The sequence below is a fragment of the Melozone crissalis genome, unplaced genomic scaffold (genome assembly GCF_028551555.1).
Source record: "Melozone crissalis strain CALT ecotype California unplaced genomic scaffold, PUWL_Pcris_2 ptg000068l_1, whole genome shotgun sequence".
Lineage (NCBI taxonomy): Eukaryota > Metazoa > Chordata > Aves > Passeriformes > Passerellidae > Melozone > Melozone crissalis.
Genome location: NW_026535846.1, coordinates 4249641 through 4271436, shown reverse-complemented (window position 1 = coordinate 4271436; position 21796 = coordinate 4249641). Strand labels below are relative to the sequence as shown.

Sequence of the window (21796 nt, the reverse complement as noted above, 5' to 3'; positions counted from 1 at the left end):
TGTCAGCTGGGGCTGCTCTGCAGACAACGTGCTGGGAGGAAGATCTGTAAGGGAGCAGCCAGTTGAGGAAACAAATAATATTTATATGCCCTGCCTGTGGAACTGGAAATAAAACCTCCCTGCCAGTAAGAAACGGAGCCCAGCCCTCGGGGCCCCACCTGCTCCCGGGGAGGGCTGTGGCTATAAAGGGCTGGGGCAGCGAGCAGAGCTCACAGCGGCCGCAGGGGCTCTCCGGGGACTCCGCTGCTGCCGGGGACCATGGCCAAGCGGGTGGCCGTGCTGCTGGCGGGCTGCGGCGTGTTCGACGGCAGCGAGATCCACGAGGCGTCCGCGGTGCTGGTGCATCTCAGCCGGGAGGGGGCTCAGGTAAGAGGCACCGGCACGGTGCTGCCCGGGCTCCTTGTCCCGGCTCTGCTCCTCATCTCTTCCCTCCTCAAAACTCCCCAAAAGCCAAGCAGCGGTGCCTGGAGTCACTGGGAGTGTGGAGAGCTCCCTGCGCAGCTGGGCTGTACACAGGGATTGGTGCGGGGCTCTGCATCCAAATCCTCAACAGACTTTCCTGAGTGCTGCTCTCTTCACTTCTGGCTTCACATCCTCTTTTCTCTCCTGCTATTTCTGTTTAAAAGACAGTTTGGGCTGTTTGAAATTCATCTTTTTAAAACATTCAAAGAGTGGAAGTGAAAACAGAATCAGAGAATCCCAGAATGGTTTGGGTTGGGAAGAACTTTGAAGCTCAGCCATTCCCATCCCTTGCCATGGGCAGGGACACCTTCCACTGTCCCAGGCTGCTCCAAAGCCCGTCCAGCCTGGCCTGGGACACTTCCAGGGATGACAGAACAGACAGGGGTGCGTGAGTTAAACCTGAGTGGTAAAAAAGGTGCAGCTGCTCTAAAAGTCGGGAGAGCCGCTCCGTGAGACTGGGGAAGGAGGGAGGGAAAGCCTCTGGAACATCTCACTGAGCTGTGAACCACCCACGGGACTGGTCGGAGCCGTTCCCCTGGGAATGGGAATTGCTGTGTGGAACACAGAGGCACAGGGATGACCTTCCCGTGCCAGCCCCCCCAATTCCAAACCATTCCAACCCTGCCCTCGCTGTTGGCCCCAGGATGAAACTTGGCCAGACGTGTGTAATTTTGCCTATTCCTCTCCTGGAGCTGCTGCAGTGCTTCCCTGCTGCCGTCTCCCAGCCCAGCAGGCTCGGAGCCCGTCTCTCGCTCATCCCTGGATCGCCGGGGGCCTCTAGTGGAGGAAACTCGAGCGTCATTTCAATCTCTCTAAGGTCAGCGTAGAATGGAGTATTTCAGCTGCAGGGGAGCAGAGCTCTGTACCTCCCTCTCCACGGGAAGCTGCCATGAGGTTGCCTCTCAGCTTCTTTGTCTCCCACCTAGATAATAACAAAGTCCTCGGCTGCTCCTCACAGGACATTCCTTCCAGCCCTGCCCTCCTCGGGACACTTTGGTGTTCCTTAAATCCTGCTTAAATTTTGGGGCCCAGAGCTGCACAGATGGGCCAGTCCCAAAATCTGTTCACCACCCTCCACTCTTAATTTCTGCATATGAACTTGAAAGTGCTAAAGGAAGGGAGAGCATTTTCCAGAAAAACACTCTGGCTTTGGGAAAGTTGGTAGGGAGAGGAAACTCTAAGTTCTGTCCCAGTGGGAGATGGGGTGGGACAGCAGCTCTCTGGGTGGTCATCCTGCAAGTGGGATTTATTGGGATATGGATGGACTCTTCAGCCCCCCAGAGAAGCACAAGTTCTGGGCACAAACTACTGAAAGTTTCCTTCCTCCCTTCTGTCCTTCCTCCACACCATCTCTTTCCCAAGAAAGCCCCTCAGCATTCCCACTCACTGCCTGTGCCTTTCCACGTTTCTCCATCTGAAGGATAACAACCCTCTCCCCTCACTCCAGGCTGAGGTTTATGCTCCCAACATCCCCCAGATGCACGTGGTGGACCACGTGAAGGGGCAGCCCACGGCGGAGCAGCGCAATGTCCTGGTGGAAAGCGCCAGGATAGCCAGAGGCAACATCAAGGACCTGGCCACGCTGGATGTCAAGGGGCTGGACGCCCTCATCATCCCAGGTAGGGCTGTGTGGGATCTGCCTGCCACAGCTTGGACATTCCACAGGTCTGGGTGGGCTTGGGAGTCGTGGGATGGAGGGGGACAGGCTGGAGCAGGGCTTGGAAGGAGAGCCAATTTTAGTTCTTTTCTTGATTCTGGACTGTCATAGACATCTTTTATGAAAAATGTTTTCCTTAGGATTTTTCCACCTGAGAAGCTGGGAGGCCTCAGGAACAAAATGCAAACAATGGTTATCTGCTGCTGTGGAATGCAACAGGTGCATCTGTGATTGGTCTCATGGGGTTGTTTCTAATTAATGGCCAATCACAGTCAGCTGGCTTGGACTCTCTGAGACACAAGTCTTTGTTATCATTCCTTTTCTATTCTTAGCCAGCCTTCAGATGAAATCCTTTCTTCTATTCTTTTAGTATAGTTTTAATATAATATATATCATAAAATAATAAATCAGCCTTGTGAAACATGGAGTCAGAATCTCGTGTCTCCCCTCATCCTCAGACCCCTGTGAACACCGTCACAGTTGGCCTGTTCCATTCCACAGCAGCAGATAACCATTGTTTACATTTTGCTCCTGAGGCCTCTCAGCTTCTCAGGAGAAGAAATCCTAAGGAAAGGATTTTTCATAAAAGATATCTGTGACACTGGACAAATGCTGCCAACCATCCAATCCACATGAGCATTCCACCATGCCACACCTGGCAAAAATCCTGCCCTGGAAATAATCTCCAGCTAAACTCTTCTTTCTCTTTCCTCAGGTGGCTTTGGGGTGGCAAAAAACCTGAGCACTTGGGCCACGCAGGGCAAGAACTGCAGCGTCTCCAAAGAGGTGGAGGCTGTACTGAGGGCGTTCCACGCTGCCCACAAACCCATCGGGCTGTGCTGCATCTCCCCAGTGCTGGCAGCCAAAATCTTCCCGGGCTGTGAGGTCACCGTGGGCCACGACACGGAGTGTGAGCAGTGAGTGACCGGGGGGGTTGGGGACACTCACACCAGGGTCCCCCCCAAAGTCCCCAGGGATCCTGGCCAGGGGGTGGAAGCTCACAAGGAGCTGAATGCTATTGCTGAGAACTCAGCTCTGCTGCCTCCAGTGAGGCCTTCAGCAACTCCAGCCCTTTTGGGGACTGAACAGGGAAAAGTAGAAATTCTGGAAGACTAATTTTATCCTTTCTCAGCACAGCAGAAGGAATGATGTAACACCTGACCTGTTTGCATTTTCATGACTTGTTTCCACAACTCTGATGGCTTTGAATAAGACACTTTATTTTAAATTAATTATTTACCTCCCTGATGCCTCACAGACCCAGGGTAGGAAAAGCCTTTGCTGACTCCAAGCTAAGCAGGTCCAAGGCAGGAACAGGATGGTTACCAAAGGCTTGGGGTGGGAAGAGAAGGAGGGAGTGAAACTGTTTTCAGTCCTACAGGGAAGCTGTGACTGGATTCTCCCAAGGGCAGGCAAGGAATGTTGATGGTTTTTGCTATGAAGGAGTTTTTTCACTAACTTGGAGGAAGCTGGTGGAAAAAACCCACCCTAAACCTAAATCTAATTGTTGCTCAGGGAAGCTGTGGCTGCTCCATCCCTGGCAGTGTCCAAGGCCAGGCTGGACAGGGCTTGGAGCAGCCTGGGACAGTGGATGGTGTCCTGGGCATGGTAGGAGTGGCACTGGGTGGGCTTTGGGGTCCCTTTTCACCCAAATCTTCCCAGGCTCCTATTAACATGAGCACTGGAGTGGGCAGAATTAGGTACTGGAACATCCAAAGTGGAACTTCAGGTCTCATTTTGGTCTTACTTCAGATGTTTAACTCATTTGAACAGGAGGTTTTCCTGTTGTATAGTCCTGGAGAAACTCCTCAAGCAGGAGATTTGGATCCTGCTGAGCAGGTTTTGTGCAGTGACCACAGAATGTTGCCTCTGGCCCTTCCCCAGGCACAGCATGAAGAAGTGTGGTATTCACATGCCCCCTGAACAGAGAGGAGCTGTGACACAAGCAGAGAAGAAGGAAAACACAATTCTTATCTTGCTTGCTGTGCCTGTGTTGTGCTAAAGCAGAATGCAATATGGAGACTGTTTGCCCAAAGTGAGGATGTTTGGTTCCCTTGGCCTGTCAGGGCCAGGTGTGTGTGTGGGGGACTGTCACAGGAGAATCAGAGATGAGGGCAGTGCGAGCAGTTGTGAGCAAGAGTGAGTGCAGGGCAGATTCAGTTAGATGAAATGTATATAGTATAGTATAATATATAAAATTAAATAATATATAAAATTAATTCATTAGCTGTAGGAGCATTGGGGGATAGGACAGTGAGGATGGAAACGAGAGATCTCTGCAGCCAGGTCAGGAACTTGTGGTTTATTGCAAAGGGCCTGGGTGCAGGGCCCTGCTGGGAGCTGCCAAACACAGCTCAGAGCAGGCTGAGAGAACAGAGGGGGAGAGAGGATGAGGGGGTGAGAGAGTAAAAGGGTAAGAGACCAAGGTTCCCATTACAATACCATAAATCTTCTTCTGTGTTGAATATTTTAATTCTCACTACCCAATCTAGTACAATATACAAATCCTATAGCATTTACATACTGCCTATAAGAATCATTACATTATACCATATTGTGTTACATTTTAAACCCTAAAAACTCCTCTTTGGGCCCCTTCTGCCAAGCTGTAGGGTCTGCTCTGACCCTTGGGCCTGTCTGCAAGCAGAGGGTGTTGTTCCATCCAAAGGGGATTGCCTTCAGCTGGCCACACCATTGTTTTCCAGTTGTTCAGTAACTGAGGTATCTCAAAGCTTGCTTTCATTTCAATCTCGCTTATAGCTTCCATATTCTCAAAATCTTTTGCCAGACAATCATATTTATAAGGCTTCCTGTTTCATCTCCCCAACAATTATCCTCCTGATGATGGAGTCAGATGCATCATTCTCTCTCCCCTTCATTGGAGTCGCCTTTGATTTACAATAAAGGAGGTTCCCCACTCCAGGTTTTCCTTCCCCGTTCCCCTGCAGGTGGCCTTATGCCAAGACTGCCGAGGCCATGAAGGAGCTGGGCTGCAGGCACATCAACAGCCAGGTCACCGAGGCCCACGTGGACGCCAGGAACCGCCTGGTGAGCACCAGCGCCTTCATGTGCAACGCCCCCATCCACCAGGTGCACGACGGCATCGGCAGCATGGTCAGGGAGGTGCTGCGGCTGGCCTGAGCTCCCGCAGGCACCCAGCCCCTCCCCTCACACAGCAACAGCCAAAGGGACACTCTGGCTCTGCCCCAGAGCTCCGGTGGCGGCTGAGGAGGGACAATCCTGGAGGTGGCGTGCTCTGCAAAGGACACGTCACTCCCTGGCGGGAGCTGGGCTGGAGCTGCCCTGGGATCGTGGGATGGGAGGGAGCTCAAAGCTCATCTTGTGCCAGGCTCCTCCCATGGACAGGGACGCCTTCCACTGGCCCAGGCTGCTCCATCGGGCCTTGGACACTTCCAGGGATCCAGGGGCAGCCACAGCTTCTCTGGGCACAGGGAGGAATTCCATCCCAAAATCCCACCTATCCCTGCCTCAGGCTCCCCAGGGCTCAGGGTCAGCTGCCCCCCAACCCCTCCCTCAGGCAGTGAATTGTGCCACAGGAAGGAACCCAGCTCTGCTACCAAATAAAACCTGATGCTTCTACTGAATTCAGAACTCTGCTTCTGTGTCTGCCTCTCCCTCCGGATCAGGACAAGCTCTGGGTCAGTTGGGGAAATGATACAGGAAGAAATCCCCAGCACCAGCCCCTCTCCCTTGTTTTGCTGGGATTTGTCAGAAGCCAGACTGGAGCAGGAATGTGACACTGGTGAGAGCACGACCAGCCCATGTCACAGCCAGCTCTGGTGGGAAGAGGGGAAATTCTTCTCCTGCATTAACAGGAGCAGAGAATTCCAGGTTGGAAGGGTCTCAAGGCTCACCTGGTCCAGCCTTTCTTGGTAAAATGCTGTCTAGAGAAGATGTCCAGCAGCCTGTCCTGATGGATCCCAAAGCGCCCAAACTCAGGGAATCCACCACTTCCAACAGCTGATTTTCTTATGGTGAACAATTGTCCCAAGGTGCCCATTCAGAATCTCCCCAGGAGTGTCCTGTACAGATTATCCCTTGTCCTTTCCATGATTCCTCATAAAAAGGGAGTTTCCTTCTCCTTTGTAGCCATCCTTCACATACCAAACATGGTGACAAGATCTCCCCTAAACTCTTGTTTTTCCAAGTCTCAGCTCTCTCAGCCTTTCCTCACATGGGAACTTCCCAGGCCTTGGATCATCTCTGTGGCCTCTAGATCCTCTCCAGCCTGGCCACATCTTTTTTTGGCAAAGTGGGGATCAAAACTCTTTCCTCAACTCAGATGGCTTAAAAATAAGATTTTATTTGAAATCCTATTTGCAGCCTCTGAGCATTCCTGCAAGCACAGAGCCCTCAGCAGCAGCACTGGGAATTTCCTTCTGCAAAGATTTCCTTAGCCATGTGAACTGAACACAAGGTAAATTGCAGCAGTTTATTTTTATTTTGAGTTTAAAGAATGCCCTAGAAAAGGGGGGGAAGGGATAATCCCATAAAACAGGTTGTAAGAAGGTGGTTCCTGCAAATATGTCATAAAAAGAGTTCACTGTAGGCCCAAACCAAGACATAAACTCAAAATGGATTTACAATGAGCAATAGATTGACACTGATTCTGAGTCATCTCTTTACCAAACTGAATTGTTTGGACCCATTTTTTAGTCAGAAAAGGATCTAAATTTGGTCCCAAAAATGTGATTTGTGTATTCAAAGCAGTGTAAACATCATAACCAGCAATCACGTTGCTGCTTGTAAACAGAGTGGTGCAAACTGGTCCCAAACACCTTTAAAATTAAAAATTTTTTACACAAAAAACTTCCCACAGAACTGACCTGTATTTTCTGCTGCCTCCAAAGAAATCAAGACACCACAAAATGAGGCTGCCATTCCCTAAGGAATGTACACAAATCCCACTGGGTTCAGTACAGGCCAGTCTTCTTCATGATCCTCAGGAATTCCTGCTCGCTCACTTGCCCGTCCCCATCCCGGTCTGCCTCATCAATCATCTCCTGCAAGAGATTTGGGGTCAGCCCTCAGCTCTGGGCTTTCCTGGGAATCACTGCATTCATTCATGCAGAATTCCAGCCACTCTTTAGCTGTGCTGGAGGGGACAGTGTTGGCTCAAGCTCAGACAAAATATTTCCTGAAATCTGTTTTGGTGGGGTATTTATAGAGAAATCTGAGCAGGAAATATTATAGGGAAGGTGCTGGGGGAAACCAAGTGCTTGGAGCAGAGTGATTCCTTTCACATCTCTGCTGTTGCAATGGATGATCCCAATCCTACATCCATGTGGGCTCAACCCATCCTCAACCTCAAACCCCACAGATTCCAGGAATCCCTCCCTTCCCACCAGTGCTGGATTTTCCTCCCAGCTCCAGCACAAAGACCCCAAAAGCACCAGGTCCAAACCTGCAGCTCTTCATCAGTGAGGTTCTCCCCCAGCACTTTGGCCACACGTTTGAGGTTTTGGAAAGAGATTTTTCCAGTCTCATCATCATCAAAGAGTTTGAAAGCTTTGAGAATCTCCTCTTTGGAATCTTTTTCAGCCTTAAGGAAGAAAGAACAAGTTTAAGGTAACACAGGAGTGGTTGTACTGTAGGTGACACTCAAAATAAAGTTATAAAAGATCTGATAGACTGAGAAACCCTTGGGGACAAATAAAGGAGCTCAACCAGCAGGGATTACACATAAAATTCAGAATTCCAGAATTTCAGGGATCTTTTTTCTGTCCTTGCCAGCCAGATATCTTTGGGATTTCACTATCAGGGTCCCCTGCTATTAAATATCTGGATTTTGAAAAGATTTTTCAAACCAGAGATTTAATCTGTAAATTAGAATTCAAGGAAAGGGAACACCCCCATGCCAGACTCAACCCTCCAAAAGCTTCCTGCAGGCCTGAGCTGGTTTCCCACTGTGAGAAAAATTTGTTTTCCCTTTTTTCAACACAAAATTCACCTCTGCTTGTTAAAGAAACCTGTTAATGATATCAGGATTTTAATTTTTCTTTGAAAAATGAGAGAATCCAGGATGGGGATTACCCCAACTTTTATACATTTAATTGTTAGGATTAAAATATATAGAGCTTTAATCTCCCTGTAAACCCAAAAGGAGATAAAGGCTCCTCGTCCACCTTCAAAATTCCCTTTGTTTGGGGCTGTGAAACATCCATACCATTCTCTGTGACATCATTGCCAGGAAGTCACTGAAGCTGATTTTTCCTGTCCCTTCCTTATCGATGTCTGAGATCATTTTCTTGATCTCTTCTTTCTTAGGTTCAAACCCCAGGGCCCTCATGGCCACCTGGAAGGACAAAATAAGTTACAAATCCTACAAAATTGTCACCAAAACCACAGGAGAGGGGGAAAAGTTTCCAAAGTTCTCCCAGAAAACAGGGGCAGGCTGAGAGAGAGGCTGCTCTGTACTCACATCAGGATGCAGAAAACAGAGATAGAAACATTCCTGTTCTGGAATTTTAACTCAGCTAATCCAGGAATTTCCTACACACACTCTCACCATCTTTAACTGATCAACCACAAGGAATTTAAATAAGTTTATTTTTCATTCTGGTGATAAAAATCTTGTTGGGAAAACCTTCCTTTGATAAAGGGCCAGATAATAGCAACAACAACAGTAACAATAATAACAAAGCATAAAATCCTCAACAAGAGGGGAACCCCTCCACCACTTTTTTAATAGGCACAAACATTTTTATGATGTTTTATGCACAGAGAAGGATCTGGGACACAAAGCACAGAATTATACCTGAATTTTGGGCAGCCTAGCCCTAAACACACTGCAAAAGAGCAGTAAAGAGCTGCAATTAAAGAGAAAACCGTGCCTTTTGCCCACCAGGTGTTCTGCTGGAGGGAGGAGGGGGAAATCCAGGAAACTTCAGTGCTTTTTAACGTTATTTGAGCATTTATGGCCCTGTTCCGTTATAACCTCAGTGACTTCCACCGCCAGGGAAACCCCGACCTTCAGCTCCTTGACATCGATGCTGCCGCTGCCGTCGGTGTCGAAGAGCTCGAAGGCGTCGCGGATCTCCCGCTGCTGCTCCTCGGGCAGCTCCAGCTTGGGATTCGCCTTCTTCCTCTGCGCCGCGGCCGCCAGCGACGGCTTCTTAAAGCCGCAGGCCTCGGCACGGGACAGCGGGGTCGGGGGGGGAATGGGGACTCAGCCCTGGCACTGCCCCGGAGCCCCCGGCAGAACCCGGAGCCCTGTCATGGTCCCCGAGTGCCCCTGAGCCCCCGGCAAAACCCAGAGCCCCAACACAGCCCCTGAGCCCCCATCATGGCCCCTGAGCCCCCCTCCACAAACCCTGAGCCCCACCATGGCCTTTGAATCCCCATCACAGCCCCTGAGCCCCCTCAGTGCCCCTGAGCCCCCATCACGGTCCCTGAGCCCCCGTCTAAATCCTGAGCCCCCGTCACAGCCCTTGAGCCCACTCAGTGCCCCTAAGCCCCCTCATGGCCTCTGAACCCCCATAACGGCCCCTGAGCCACCCTCACTGCCCCTGAGCCCCATCACGGCCTCTGAGCCCCCCTCATAACCGGCAAAGCCCAGAGCCCCCTTCATGGCCCCTGAGCCCCATCCACAGCCCCTGAGCCTCCTCACAGCCCCTGAGCCCCCCTCATGGCCCCAAGCGCCTCCTGAGTGCCCTGAGCCCCCTTCACAAACCCTGAGCCCTCCTCACTGCCCCTGAGCTCCATCATGGCCCCTGAGCCCCGTCCCTGACCCCTGATCCCCTGTCACAGCCCCTGAGCCCCCAGCACAGTCCCTGAGCCCCCTCAGTGCTCCTGAGACCCCTCCACAAACCCTAAGCCCCATCATGGCCCCCGAGCCCCCTCACAGCCCCTGAGCCCCCAGCAAAACCCTGAGCCCTGTCACTGCCCCAGAACCCCCTCATGCTCCTGAGACCCCTCCACAAACCCTGAGCCCCGTCATAGCGCCCTGAGCCCTCATCACGGCCCCTGAGCCCCACCATGGCGCCTGAGCCCCCTCAGTGCTCCTGAGACCCCTCCACAAACCCTAAGCCACATCATGGCCCTTGAACCCCCATCACAACCCCTGAGCCCCCAAAAAAACCCTGAGCCTTGTCACTGCCCCGGAGCCCCATCATGGCCCCTGAGCTCCCTCACAGCCCTTAAGTCCTCCTCAGTGCCCCTGAGCCCCTTCATGGCCCCTGAGCCCCCTCCAGTGTCCCTGAGCCCCATCACAGCCCCTGAGCCCCATCACAGCCCCTGAGCCCTCTTCACAAACCCTGAGCCCCCCTCACTGTCCCTGAGCCACCTCACAACCCCTGAGCCCCCATCACTGCCCCAGAGCCCCCATCACAGTCCTGGAGCCCCTTTCAAAACCCTGAGCCCCCTCACAGCCTCTGCGCCCCAACCACAGGTCCCGAGCCCCCTTCACAAACCCTGAGGCCCCCCACAACCCCTGAGCACCATCACAGCCCCTGACACCCGTCACAGTTCTGGAGCCCTCTCCAAGCTTCTGAGCCTCCTCAGCCCCCCTCAGTGCCCTCCCAGCCCCTTCAGCGCCTTCGACGCCCCCTGACCGCTGCCGAGCCCCTCACGGCCGCTCCCCGCCCTCACCATCCCGCCGGCTTCACGCCCGGCAGCCTCAATATCGCGCCCTTCCATTGGCTGTCGCCCCCACGCCGCTGCTATGGCAACGCGCGCTCCTATTGGCTGGCGTAATGGCGGAGCCAAAGGTGAATGAGCTCGTGGGAGAATCCCCTCCTTCCTTCAAGGCGATTGGTCAGAGTGAAGGAGGGTTAGACCAATCAGCAAGCGGGAGCGGGCTGGCGCGATGCTCGCCCCAGGGAAAGAGGCGGGACCAAGGCGAAAAGGGCGTGGTCTGGGCAGAATCGTGGCGCTGATTGGTGAAGAGCGGGCAGGGGCGTGGCCAGGACTCCCTGAGGGCGGTGGCGGCGAGAGGGGTCCGGGAGGGTCCGGCAGCCGGGAGAGGTGCGGGGAACGGGCTGGGGCTGCGGGACAGGGCCTGGATCCGTGAGGAGGGACCTGGGGGCCGGGGGAAGGGCCCTGGGGGCTGCGGGGAAAGAGCTGGGAGCTGTGTTAACGTGCCAGGAGCAGCGGAGCAGGTGCTGGGGGCTGTGGTGAGGCCCTAAAGGCCGAGGGCAGGAGGAGGATGGGGGGCTCTGGGATGGGCTGAAAGAGCTGAGGGAGAACTGGAGCTGCTGCAGTTCGTAAAGTGCATTCTGGAGAGGGATGGGCTGAGAGACAGGGGGTGGAAGAGGGAAGAGGGGGATCACCCTGTGCCCCTGCTTTAAACCAGCTCAGTGCTCCACCTGGACAGGCACTGATCCCACCTCTTTTTCCTTGGAATTTCAAAGGGGTTTCCGAAAAATCAGCACCAAAGAGCCAGGCCAGCACCTTTAGTTGTTGATTTAGTTTGGAAGAACAGGGAGCATTAACTCCCTCTCTTCGTCCTTCTTCAGCATAATGGCTTCAAAGCTTGATTTCTGGAACTAGAGATGTGTTATTTTATTGGGAATAAAAAATATTCTCCCTTTTTTCAAGGATTTTGGTGGACAGTGCCTCACCCAAGCCATGGCCACACGCCTCAGATCGGTGAGTTGGGGCCTCAAATGGTGCTTGGGGAAGTTTTGTCTTGCAGAAACAAATTCATAAATATTCTGCACATCACTAGGAAAGACATGAGGCTGATCCTGCATTAAAGTTAATTTTTGGGAGAAAACATGAATTTCCAAGGTATAATTTGGGTAGGTTGAATTCATACCTTAAAATCAATATTGACATGTAGCTTGGCTTGCCATAAATATTATGCTGTGCAATATCAAATTATAGAGAGTTCATAATAAAATTATATATAATTGTGGCTGTCCCTGGATCCCTGGAAGTGTCCAAGGCCAGGTTGGATGGGGCTTGGAGCAGCCTGGGGTAGTGGAAGTGTCCTTATGGAAGGTGGAATAAAATGAGCTTTAAAATCCTTCCTGAGCCAAACCAATCTGGGATCCTGGGATTCCTTTGCAGCCTCTGCAGTGCCCTGGGGCTCAGAGGCAGAGGGCAGCATTCTGCTGCAGTAAAACTTCACTTCAGGCACATCTCAGAGCAGTTTGGGTGCTCTTGGCTCCTGGAGAGTGCACGGCAATCAGGGAATGCCAAAACGGTGTGGGGTGGAAGGGACCTCATGGGAAGGGGTGCAGGGGGAAGGGAAATGTCCATGAAGGGAGTGTCTGCCTTTGAGGAGAGGCTGAAACATGTTTCTGTCAGTCCCCTCAGCAGCCATCCCCACCTCTGACTGAATCCCCTCATCTTCTCCAATGCCACATCTGTTCATTGGCTGAACACTTCCAGGGCTGGGGACTCCAGACCTCCCTGGGCAGCTGTGCCAGGGCTGGGCCACTCTTTCAGGGGAGGAATGTCCCCAATGCCACCCTGCCCTCCCCTGGCCCAGCTTGAGGCCGTTCCCTCTGCTCCTGTCCCTGTTCCCTGGAGCACAGTCTGACCCTCCTGGCTGTCCCCTCCTGTCAGGAGCTGTGCAGAGCCACAAGGGCCCCCTGAGCCTCCTTTGCTCCAGGCTCAGCCCCTTCCCAGCTCCTCTCCAGCCTCAGCCCCTTCCCAGCTCCCTCAGTCCCTTCCCAGCTCCTCTCCAGCCTCAGCCCCTTCCCAGCTGCTCCTCACAGGAGCTCCAGACCCTGACCAGACTCTCCTCTGCAAGGCCCATCCCAAATACCTGCAGCAGCTTTGACGTAACTCAGGGAGCTCCTCACATTTCTCTTGTGGATCACCCAACACTTGGCAGCAGAACCTTTATTTGAGGATGTGGCCTTTCAAGAGTTGTGAACAATCCCTGTCTTTGTGTGGCTCCCTCAGAGCTCTGTGCAGAGGTGGGGGTTGTGTTACAACCAGGAGTAAAACTCTCTCCAGGCAGCACAGAGCATTCTTTGTGTAACAGCTCCCTGGGTCTCAGGGCCTGGATGTTCTGTGCTGCCAGTGAGGTCCTTGGGCTCAGTCCAGTCAGACGAGTGGCCAGACTGAACTCTGTTAATTAGTGACTCCAATCACTGATTTACAAAGCCTAAAGAAAGAGAAAGGAAGGACTGATGGCCCAAAAGGACAGCCCCTGCCTTTACCTGGCTGCTTGCTTGGCCCTGAGTGTCACAGGGTCTGATCATGGTGATGGTTTTATGCTCTGAGGTAGCTGTGGCAGGAGGCTGAGGCGAATCACAGAATTACCCAGACTCCCAGGCTGCTCTGGGGTGGGAGGGACATAAAACTCCTCCAGTGCCACCCCTGCCCTGGCAGGGACAGCTCCCACTGTCCCAGGGTGATCCAGCCTGGCCTTGGGCACTGCCAGGGATCCAGGGGCAGCCACAGCCGCTCTGAGCACTGTGCCAGGGCCTGCCCCCCTCCCAGGGAACAACTCCTTCCCAATATCCCAATATCCCACCCATCCCTGCCCCCTGGCAGTGGGAGCCATTCCCTGTGTCCTGCCTCTCTGTGCTCTTGTAAACCATCTCTCTCCATCTTGCAGGCTCCCTTCACATTCTGTTTGCTTTGCTACCCAAGCAAAGTTCATGGGGACCAATCTTCTTTTCCTTCTATCCTCCCTGAACCTCCTGGTTGTGAGCAGGAGGCAGAGTCCTTCCAGAACCCCAAAATCGGAGTGTCTGCACCCATAACTCCCTGGGACAGCACAGAGCTTTGATGTCCGAGTTCAGATTCCTCTGGTGGAGCTGCTAAGCAGAACTGCAGCTCACTGAGCCCCAGGGAAGCTCAGGCTGGTTGCTTTGTGTGTCAGGGAGGCTCTCCCTGCCCTGTCCTGACCTGTCCCTGTCTGTTGAAAGCGAAGGGAGCCAACCCATCTTTGTTGATCAGCATCAACTCCAATTTATTGATCAAATCAGCCACCTTTTATAACAGTGTTAATTGACTTCATGCATATTGCAAAATTTGAGCTCACGATAGGCTACAGAGAAAACTCTAACCCCTCCTTTTGTTTACAATACCTGTGGTTTGTTTATTGAAACCAGAATCAGTGTTCTCACCGTGTTATGAAAAATTCTCAAAACCTTCATATCTGTTCCCAGAGCAGCTATCTGTTCCAGTAGCAGCCAAGGACAGAATGTGTGCCTGTTATGAGAAGACTGTCTGAGAATCTTATTGTTTATAGAATTGCTTGAGAACCTAATTATTTACAGAATCAAGCCTGGGAAATGCTGCTTTACAGCTACCTTTTACTTTCCCATCAGCTGTATACCTTCATGGCCTCTTTCTTTAAGCCATTCTTGAACCAGGCTCTCCACACCTGTCCCTGTCCCATCCCTGCAGGCTGGCAGGAGCTGCACCGTGATCGGGGGCTCGGGGTTCCTGGGGCAGCACATGGTGGAGCAGCTGCTGGCCAGGGGCTACAGCGTCAACGTCTTCGACATCCAGCAGAGCTTCCAGAGTGAGCAGGTGACCTTCTTCCTGGGAGACCTGTGTGACAAGGAGGTGAGCAAGGAACAGGGGCACATGCAGGCCTTGCACTTTTCCTTGGAAGCCTCTGAAGGAAACACATCTGGTGTCTGATATCTGGATCCTGCTGCCAGCTGGAAAGAGCAGGACTGTGACAGTGCTCACAGGGGTCTGAGGATGAGGGAAGAGATGAGGATCTGACTCCATGTTTCAGAAGGCTGATTTATTATTTTATGATGTATATTATATTAAAACTATACTAAAAGAATAGAAGAAAGGATTTCATCAGAAGGAAAGACTGATAACAAAGGCTTGTGTCTGGGACAGAGAGTCTGAGCCAGCTGACTGTGATTGGCCATTAATTAGAAACAACCACATGAGACCAATCCCAGATGCACCTGTTGCATTCCACAGCAGCAGATAATCAATGTTTGCATTTTGTTCCTGAGGCCTCCCAGCTTCTCAGGAGGAAAAATCCTAAGGAAAGGCGTTTTCATAAAATGTGTCTGTGACACAGGACTGCTTTGTGCCTGGTGCCTTGCATTACTGTGAGCTGAGATTTTACATGACATTACTGTGAACTGAGATTTACAGGGTAATTACAGCCCCTGGGCTAATTGCAGGAGGCTCTCCCAGCTCCATGAGAGGACACAGCTCATATTCCCAACAGTCAGGGCAGGATGAGAGGGAGCCTTGGCCATGACCTGTGTGAGCCATGTGAGAGGTGACTTTGGGACAGTCACCTGCACTCAGCCAGTGCCATGGGGAGCTTTAAACCTGCTGCTTCCTCAGGGACCCAACTCCAGGGAGTCCTGAGCCTTGTACCTGCACCTGGGGATTGCAGGGAGTGCAGCCTGGCCAGCCTCCAGCTCTGGGGAAGCTGCCAGGATTTCCCTGGGAAGAAGAGAGGATGTGGTGTGTGCTGAGGACATTGTGAAGATCCTGGATGCTAATCCCATCCAGCTGCCCACCTTTATGGAGGAACATGGTTTGAAATGCAGCTGTTTCCATGAAAAAAGCTGGTTTATTTCCCTGCTGTTATTTTTTCCTGATGGCTGTTGCTCCATTCCCTTCTCCCCCGTGTTTCCTGCAGGCTCTGCTGCCAGCCCTGCAAGGGGTGTCTGTGGTGTTCCACTGTGCCTCACCAGCCCCTTCCAGTGACAACAGGGAGCTGTTCTACAAGGTGAATTTTATGGGAACCAAGGCAGTCATTGAAGCCTGCAAAGAAGCTGGAGTGCAGGTAAAGCTGGAAAAGCCCTGAGAGCAGGAGGGGCTGATGGACTTTGTGACATTGCAGCACAGGCCAGGGTCAGCCTTGTCTGAGAGGGGACAAAGGGCCCTGTGATACTGAATTCCCACTTGGCCCATGTAAACCAGTGGAGAGAGACTCTGGGTCTCCTGCTTAGTGTAAATGCAATCCCTGCTTGCCACAGAAAACCACATTGTGATTGGAATGGAAAAGCTTCAATTAAAATCTGGCCTGGGAGAGTCACCCTGGGAGAACAACACCTCACAAGTGGCTTCTTGCCTGCTCTCATAAGGGGACAGCCCAGAGATGGCTTTTCCAGCAGAGGGAATATTCATGGCATCAACTCCCTCCCTGAATTCCTCACCATGGAATGAGGAGGAACTCACTTGTGCCACAATCTCAGTGCCTTTTAGTTTAGAAAGTCAATTGCCCACAAAAGGAAGAGTCTGAGGAAGCCAGCTTGGAACTGGAGACTGAATTTTCTCCCTAAATTACCTTGATATCCCATGAGTTTTCATTTAAATTAATTTATTTCATTTATTTTAAATTTATTATATTCATTTAATTTATTTTAATTTCATTTAAGTCACCAAACAAAAACATCCAAGGTTTCTTTTTTTTGTTAAATCCACTGTGATCTGCTATTGCCAAGATGAGCAAATCTTTGTTTAAAACACTGGGGGTGTGTTAAGTGTTCCAAGCCTCTGATTTTCCTGGAGATGTTTCCCCTGCACTGACTGCCTTGGGGGTTTGTTGGAATGTTTTAATCTCCTTTAGGTAGCATTAAATGATGGGACAGAATGAATTAAAAAGGGGGAATTCTCTCACCTGCAGTTTCTATTCATCTTCTGTTAGACTCAGGTTATTTTCTATAGGATCAGTTGGTTAAATATTATCATTATTATCATTATTACCATTGTTATCTTTACTCAGCCTTTGTCAATAATGACCTTTTTATTTTAGGCTTTAAACAACTCTTTTCTCCCCTATCTCTTGCAGAAATTGGTGTTAACCAGCAGTGCCAGTGTAGTTTTTGAGGGCACAGACATAAAAAATGGCTCAGAAGATCTGCCCTATGCACAAAAACCTATTGATTACTACACAGAGACCAAGATCCTGCAGGAGAAGGTATTTGCCAATGGTTAAATTGTTATTTTGGGTGTATTCACTTAATAAAAAGAGAACAAAATTAAGCTGTGGCATGAAATGCTGTGTGACACTTCCAGGGGTGTCACTGCCATGGAGGAGCCACAGGATAATCCCAGTTCTCTGCCACAGCTTTGGTTTCACAGCACTCGGGGAGGTTTTTGTCCTCTCTGCTGCTTTTCCTGATTTTTATGCTGAATTTGGAATTGGGAATGTGAAAAAGGCACTGAGTGAGGAGGAGAGGAGGTGGGAACATGGCCTGAGCTGAGGGGCACAGCCATTACTGAAAATATTCATGTTAAAAAAAGATCTCCAAACATCTGAGAGTTCACTGCTTTGGCCACTTGCACAGCACCAGTATCTGCTCTTCCCCTGCTCTTACTGCTGCAGCATCTGTGGTTTAAATGTGGGATAACAATGTTTTCAATCAAAGGCAGCAGACCTTTTCTGGATCCTTTTTCCATGGCTTGCACTCAGCTGGGGAAGAATCTGTGCTTTTGATGCCAGGAGAATTGAGATTCCCTTCCATGCTGATGCTGACAGTGTGAGAGGCTGGAAGGAATTTCCTCCACTGGAGCTTCATTAATTTGAATTGTGCAAACATCTGTTCCTTCCCCAGAACTTTGCAGTAGCTGATAAAGGGGAAGCTGAGGAGCAGCAATCAGGGGCAGCCCCAGTGCTGCTGATTGTGGCTTTGTTTTGGGGGAAACTCAAAGGATTTTGCCTGTGCCTCCTCCATAGAAATCCCAGCAGCTGCTGGAAATGCAAACACGTTGTTTAGGAACTCCCAAGGGAATGAAATCTGCTCCAGAGCTGCTGAATGTGCTGCTGGAGCTCCAGGGAGGTGGGATCGCCCCCTCCTGAGGCAGATCCAGGAGGGCTGGGGTGGGTACAGCTGGGAGGGACAGAAATGGAATTCCTGAGTGTCCTCTGCTCCAGCTCCTGCACAGGGTTCATGGAATGGAGGAGCTTGGAGAGCTCCTCTAGCTTCTGGGGTGTTCAAATAGAAAAGCAAAGCCTTCCCTTCCCTTCCTTTGTCAATTCATTAAGTGCTCAACCATAAAAACTGGTTTGTGTCTGCTTTCTTATCAAGGAGAGCTGGGAAAAGAGATGGGAACAAAGGAAGGATCACTTGGAAAGGCAGGAGGAGATAATAATTCTTCCACTGGTTCTTCCCAGGGAGATGGGGAGCCCCCAGCCCCTTCAGTGATGCTTGTGGGATGTTGGGACCCTGGGTGCTGAGAATTTCACACTTTCAGTGCTGCCAGGAGAGCCCTGCATTGATCTGAGGCTGTGGAGAAGCTTCCAGAATGGAATGACAGAGCTGGGATTGTGGGTGTGGAGTCTGGATAGAAGTGTGTGATATCACAGGCTGGGAAACTTAGGGTTTAAGGGTTTAGAATATAGCAATATATATAAAACAAGATGGAGGTTTTAGAGGAGAGGCTGGTCCTTCTTTTCCACCTTCTTCTCCACCTTCTTCTCCACCTTCTTCTCCATGGGTTTGGGTGGTTTTATGTAATTGGATAAAAAAGTCCCCATTGCAGGCCATGGGTGGTTGGTTATTGGGTTAAAAATAACAATAGTTTAGGTGTCATTTCTTAACTGGACAGTTTATCCTTAAAAGGCCTTGTAGAGAGAGAGCTGGGGCTCCAATTTTAGTTTGTTAGAGAGAAGTGCTGTAGAACTCAGGCTTTTTGAGATTGTAACATAAATAAATATCCGAGTCCCAACAAGAAATACCATCTCCCAATTTAATCCCAACCCTGGCAGAAAAGAAGTTAAGGCTCTACCATGGGATGCATTGCTGAGCTCTGTTTTCCTTCTTGATTTCCTTCTCCTGTTTCCCTGCAGGAGGTGCTCAGTGCAAACGACCCAGACAAGAATTTCCTCACCACTGCAATCCGTCCCCATGGAATCTTTGGTCCCAGGGACCCTCAGCTGGTGCCCATCCTCATCCAGGCAGCTCGGAGTGGCAAAATGAAGTTCATCATTGGGTGAGCAAGGCCCAGGCATTTCAGAGCTGGGGCAAAATCAATGCTGGCTCTACAAAGCCCTTTTGGAAGGAAACAAAAGGAAATCAATTGTGTTGTTTCTGTTATTTTTTACTTTCCAGGTTTTTTTTTCCTTAAAAATCCTGTGGCAGGGGCTCACTCCCTGCCATGGTGAGTGTCCATCATGCCAGAGGAATATCCATGAGAAAAGCTGGTATGGATTGAGCTGTTAAAGAGCTGTGCCATTCATATGAGACAGCTCAGATTACTTGCTGGTAATTTATACCACTTGTGGTCTTTGAGGTTCTGGCAATTAAAATCCTTATTAAATATGAAACACTAAAAGTATGGCCTGCAATTGCAGCACCAGAGAGTGGGAGAAGAGGAAACTTGGGATGAATTTATCCTGCTGGAAGTCCTTTTTGCCTCAAGCAGATTCTCAGCCCAGCTTGCCTTGGGGCTAAATTCCTTTTCTGTGTGCAGGGATGGAAAGAACCTGGTGGATTTCACCTACGTGGAGAACGTGGTGCATGGGCACATCCTGGCTGCAGAAAAGCTGCACAAAGGCTCCCCCCTGTGTGGGAAGGTGAGAAGGGAGGGGAGGGAAGGGATCTCCAGCCTCTGCTGTGGCATCCATGCTGATTCCTCAGGGCCCTGCACATCATCCTGCAGGCCAGCAGCTCCAGGTTTTCCATCTGTGGGGAGCATTGAGTGCAGCCAGCTGGGCTTAGCTGGATGGATATCCTGGAATTCCCTGCTCTAAAACTCCTTGGGAAGGGCAATCCAGGCAGAACTGGGGGCAGCCAGGAGGCACACATGGAAACACAGCAGCTTTTGGGACACAGTTCAGAACAGGAGGAGCTTTTCCAGCTTTTCCTAGTCCTGCTGTGCTCTGGGCTCACTGGGGTATTTTAAGATGTCTGCTCTGTGCTGTGGCAGCCAGTTTGGTTGACATTTATGAGGAATCCTGGCCTCTGGGGTGCTGGAAGTAGCTGGTTTCCTTGGAAGAGCAGGGATTCCCCCCTCTTCACACAGAAATGTGCAGTGCAAAGCAGTTTGTCAGGATGGTGTGTGCTCTGGCCCAGGTCAGGGGTGTGATGTCCTCACATGAGCAGGAGAGGGGCCAGCACAGAGCCAAACCTGGGAAATCCACTGTGACAGTGGTCACAAGGGTCTTCAGGGTGAGAGAGAGATGAGAACGTTGACCTCATGTTCAGAAGGCTTGATTTATTATTTTATGATATATATACTACATTATAACTATACTAAAAAGAAATAGAAGGAAAAGTTCTCAGAAGCTAGCTAAGCTAGGAATAGAAAAGGAATGAATAACAAAGGTCTGTGTCTCAGCACAGAGTGAGACCCAGCTCTGCCATGAGTTGTCAGTAAATCCAAACATCCACAGGAGATCCACCTGTTGCATTCCACAGCAGCAGATAACCACTGTTTACACTTTGTTGCTGAAAATTCTCAGCTTCAGCAGGAAAAATCCTAACGAAAGGATTTTAATGAAAAGATGTCTGTGACAATCCACCACGATTTTAACCCCTGGTTACTCCTCTCCTTTCTTCCAGGCCTTTCACATCACCAACGATGAACCCATTCCCTTCTGGACCTTCATGTCCCGCATCCTGACCGGCCTGGACTACGACCCTCCCAAGTACCACATTCCCTACTGGCTGGCCTATTACCTGGCCCTGCTGCTGGCCCTGCTGCTGGCCCTGCTCAGGCCCCTGGTGACCATCAAGGCCACCTTCACTCCCATGAGGGTGGCCCTTGCTGGCACCTTCCACTACTACAGCTGTGAGAGGGCCAAGAGGGCCATGGGCTACAGCCCCGTGGTCAGCCTGGACGAGGCCATCGCCAGGACTGTGCAGAGCTACCCCAGCCTGCGCCGGGCCAGGGCCTGACTCCCTGCCTGGAGCCTCTCCAGCCTGTCTGCCACCATTTCTGACAGCTCAACATGGAGCACAGGGCAGCAGTTCCCAGGAAAGGGCATTGAAGTGAAGGGAGACGACCATCTGATTGATGAGCATCGACTCCAATTTATTGATCAAATCAGCCACCTTTTATAACAGTGTTAATTAACTTCATGCATATTGCAAAATTTGAGCTCACGATAGGTTACAGAGAAAACTCTAACCCCTCCTTTTGTTTACAATACCTGTGGTTTGTTTATTGAAAACAGGATCAGTGTTCTCACTGTGATATGAAAAGTTCTCAAAACCTTCATATCTGTTCCCAGAGCAGCTATCTGTTCCTAGTAGCAGCCAAGGACGGAATGTTTGCCTGTTATGAGAAGACTGTCTGAGAATCTTATTGTTTATAAAATTGCTTGGGAACCTAATTATTTACAGAATCAAGCCTGGGAAATGCTGCTTTACAGCTACCTTTTACTTTCCCATCAGCTGTATACCTTCATGGCCTCTTTCTTTAAGCCATTCTTGAACCAGGCTCTCCACAGAAAGGGGAGTTTTCTGAAGTCTCTGCTCCTCCTCCTCCTCCTCGTCATTCCGTGTGGGAGCTGTGCTGACAGTTTGTTTCTTGGATGTGACCTCGCGTTTGGAAACTGCTGCTGAACTCTCTGGGCTGTGAATAAACACCCTGCTGTGCCCTCTTCAATCCTGAGCAGGCACACCAGCATTCCTGCTCCCTTCCCTCCACCCTTGTCCCGTGTTTTGTTGCTCTGGTGACAGCAGCCACCCCTTCCCAGAGCTGGGGCACAAACACCTCCTGGGGCTGGCTCCCCTCTGCACTTTGGCTTTGCTCTCCACAAGAGAGTCCAGTGCCAGAAAAGACTTCTGCCACCATCTCCTAAATCATTGCAGC

General features: G+C 50.9%; 3 protein-coding genes across 4 annotated transcripts; 2 read left to right on the top strand and 1 right to left on the bottom strand.

Moving 5' to 3' along the window:
- Positions 1–258: 258 nt before the first annotated feature.
- Positions 259–5281, top strand: LOC128945684 (putative glutamine amidotransferase-like class 1 domain-containing protein 3B, mitochondrial). 2 transcript variants are annotated; one of them, XM_054289487.1, is made up of 5 exons: positions 259–366; positions 1910–2081; positions 2835–3027; positions 4156–4167; positions 5068–5281. In XM_054289487.1, exons 1-5 carry the CDS (start codon positions 259–261, stop codon positions 5258–5260), a joined length of 678 nt encoding a protein of 225 aa, XP_054145462.1. In that variant the 3' UTR covers positions 5261–5281. The 2 variants fall into 2 exon arrangements, with proteins under 2 accessions (XP_054145462.1, XP_054145461.1); XM_054289486.1 differs by lacking the exon at positions 4156–4167 and having other exon boundaries at positions 2835–3036.
- A 1142-nt stretch (positions 5282–6423) lies between these two features.
- LOC128945683 (centrin-2-like) lies at positions 6424–10793 on the bottom strand. Its single transcript, XM_054289485.1, is given in 8 exon segments — positions 6424–7008; positions 7011–7036; positions 7038–7110; positions 7113–7143; positions 7545–7682; positions 8307–8435; positions 9111–9269; positions 10730–10793. Coding segments are annotated over 8 exon segments (675 nt in total). The 5' UTR covers positions 10778–10793; the 3' UTR covers positions 6424–6937.
- Positions 10794–11035: 242 nt separating this feature from the next.
- NSDHL (NAD(P) dependent steroid dehydrogenase-like) lies at positions 11036–20957 on the top strand. The gene is made up of 8 exons (XM_054289478.1): positions 11036–11104; positions 11678–11728; positions 14453–14614; positions 15672–15818; positions 16827–16955; positions 18828–18970; positions 19451–19553; positions 20542–20957. Exons 2-8 carry the CDS (start codon positions 11708–11710, stop codon positions 20875–20877), a joined length of 1041 nt encoding a protein of 346 aa, XP_054145453.1. The 5' UTR covers positions 11036–11104; positions 11678–11707; the 3' UTR covers positions 20878–20957.
- Positions 20958–21796: the final 839 nt, after the last annotated feature.

Excerpts from the sequence above, each read along its gene's own strand:
- NSDHL (XM_054289478.1), top strand. The coding sequence starts at position 11,708 with ATGGCCACACGCCTCAGATCG. Across the intron at positions 16,956-18,827 it reads CCAAGATCCTGCAGGAGAAG|GAGGTGCTCAGTGCAAACGA; the intron begins GTATTTGCCAAT and ends GTTTCCCTGCAG. Across the intron at positions 18,971-19,450 it reads AAAATGAAGTTCATCATTGG|GGATGGAAAGAACCTGGTGG; the intron begins GTGAGCAAGGCC and ends TTCTGTGTGCAG.
- LOC128945684 (XM_054289487.1), top strand. The coding sequence starts at position 259 with ATGGCCAAGCGGGTGGCCGTGCTGCTGGCGGGCTGCGGCGTGTTCGAC. Across the intron at positions 367-1,909 it reads TCAGCCGGGAGGGGGCTCAG|GCTGAGGTTTATGCTCCCAA; the intron begins GTAAGAGGCACC and ends CCCTCACTCCAG. Across the intron at positions 2,082-2,834 it reads GGACGCCCTCATCATCCCAG|GTGGCTTTGGGGTGGCAAAA; the intron begins GTAGGGCTGTGT and ends CTCTTTCCTCAG.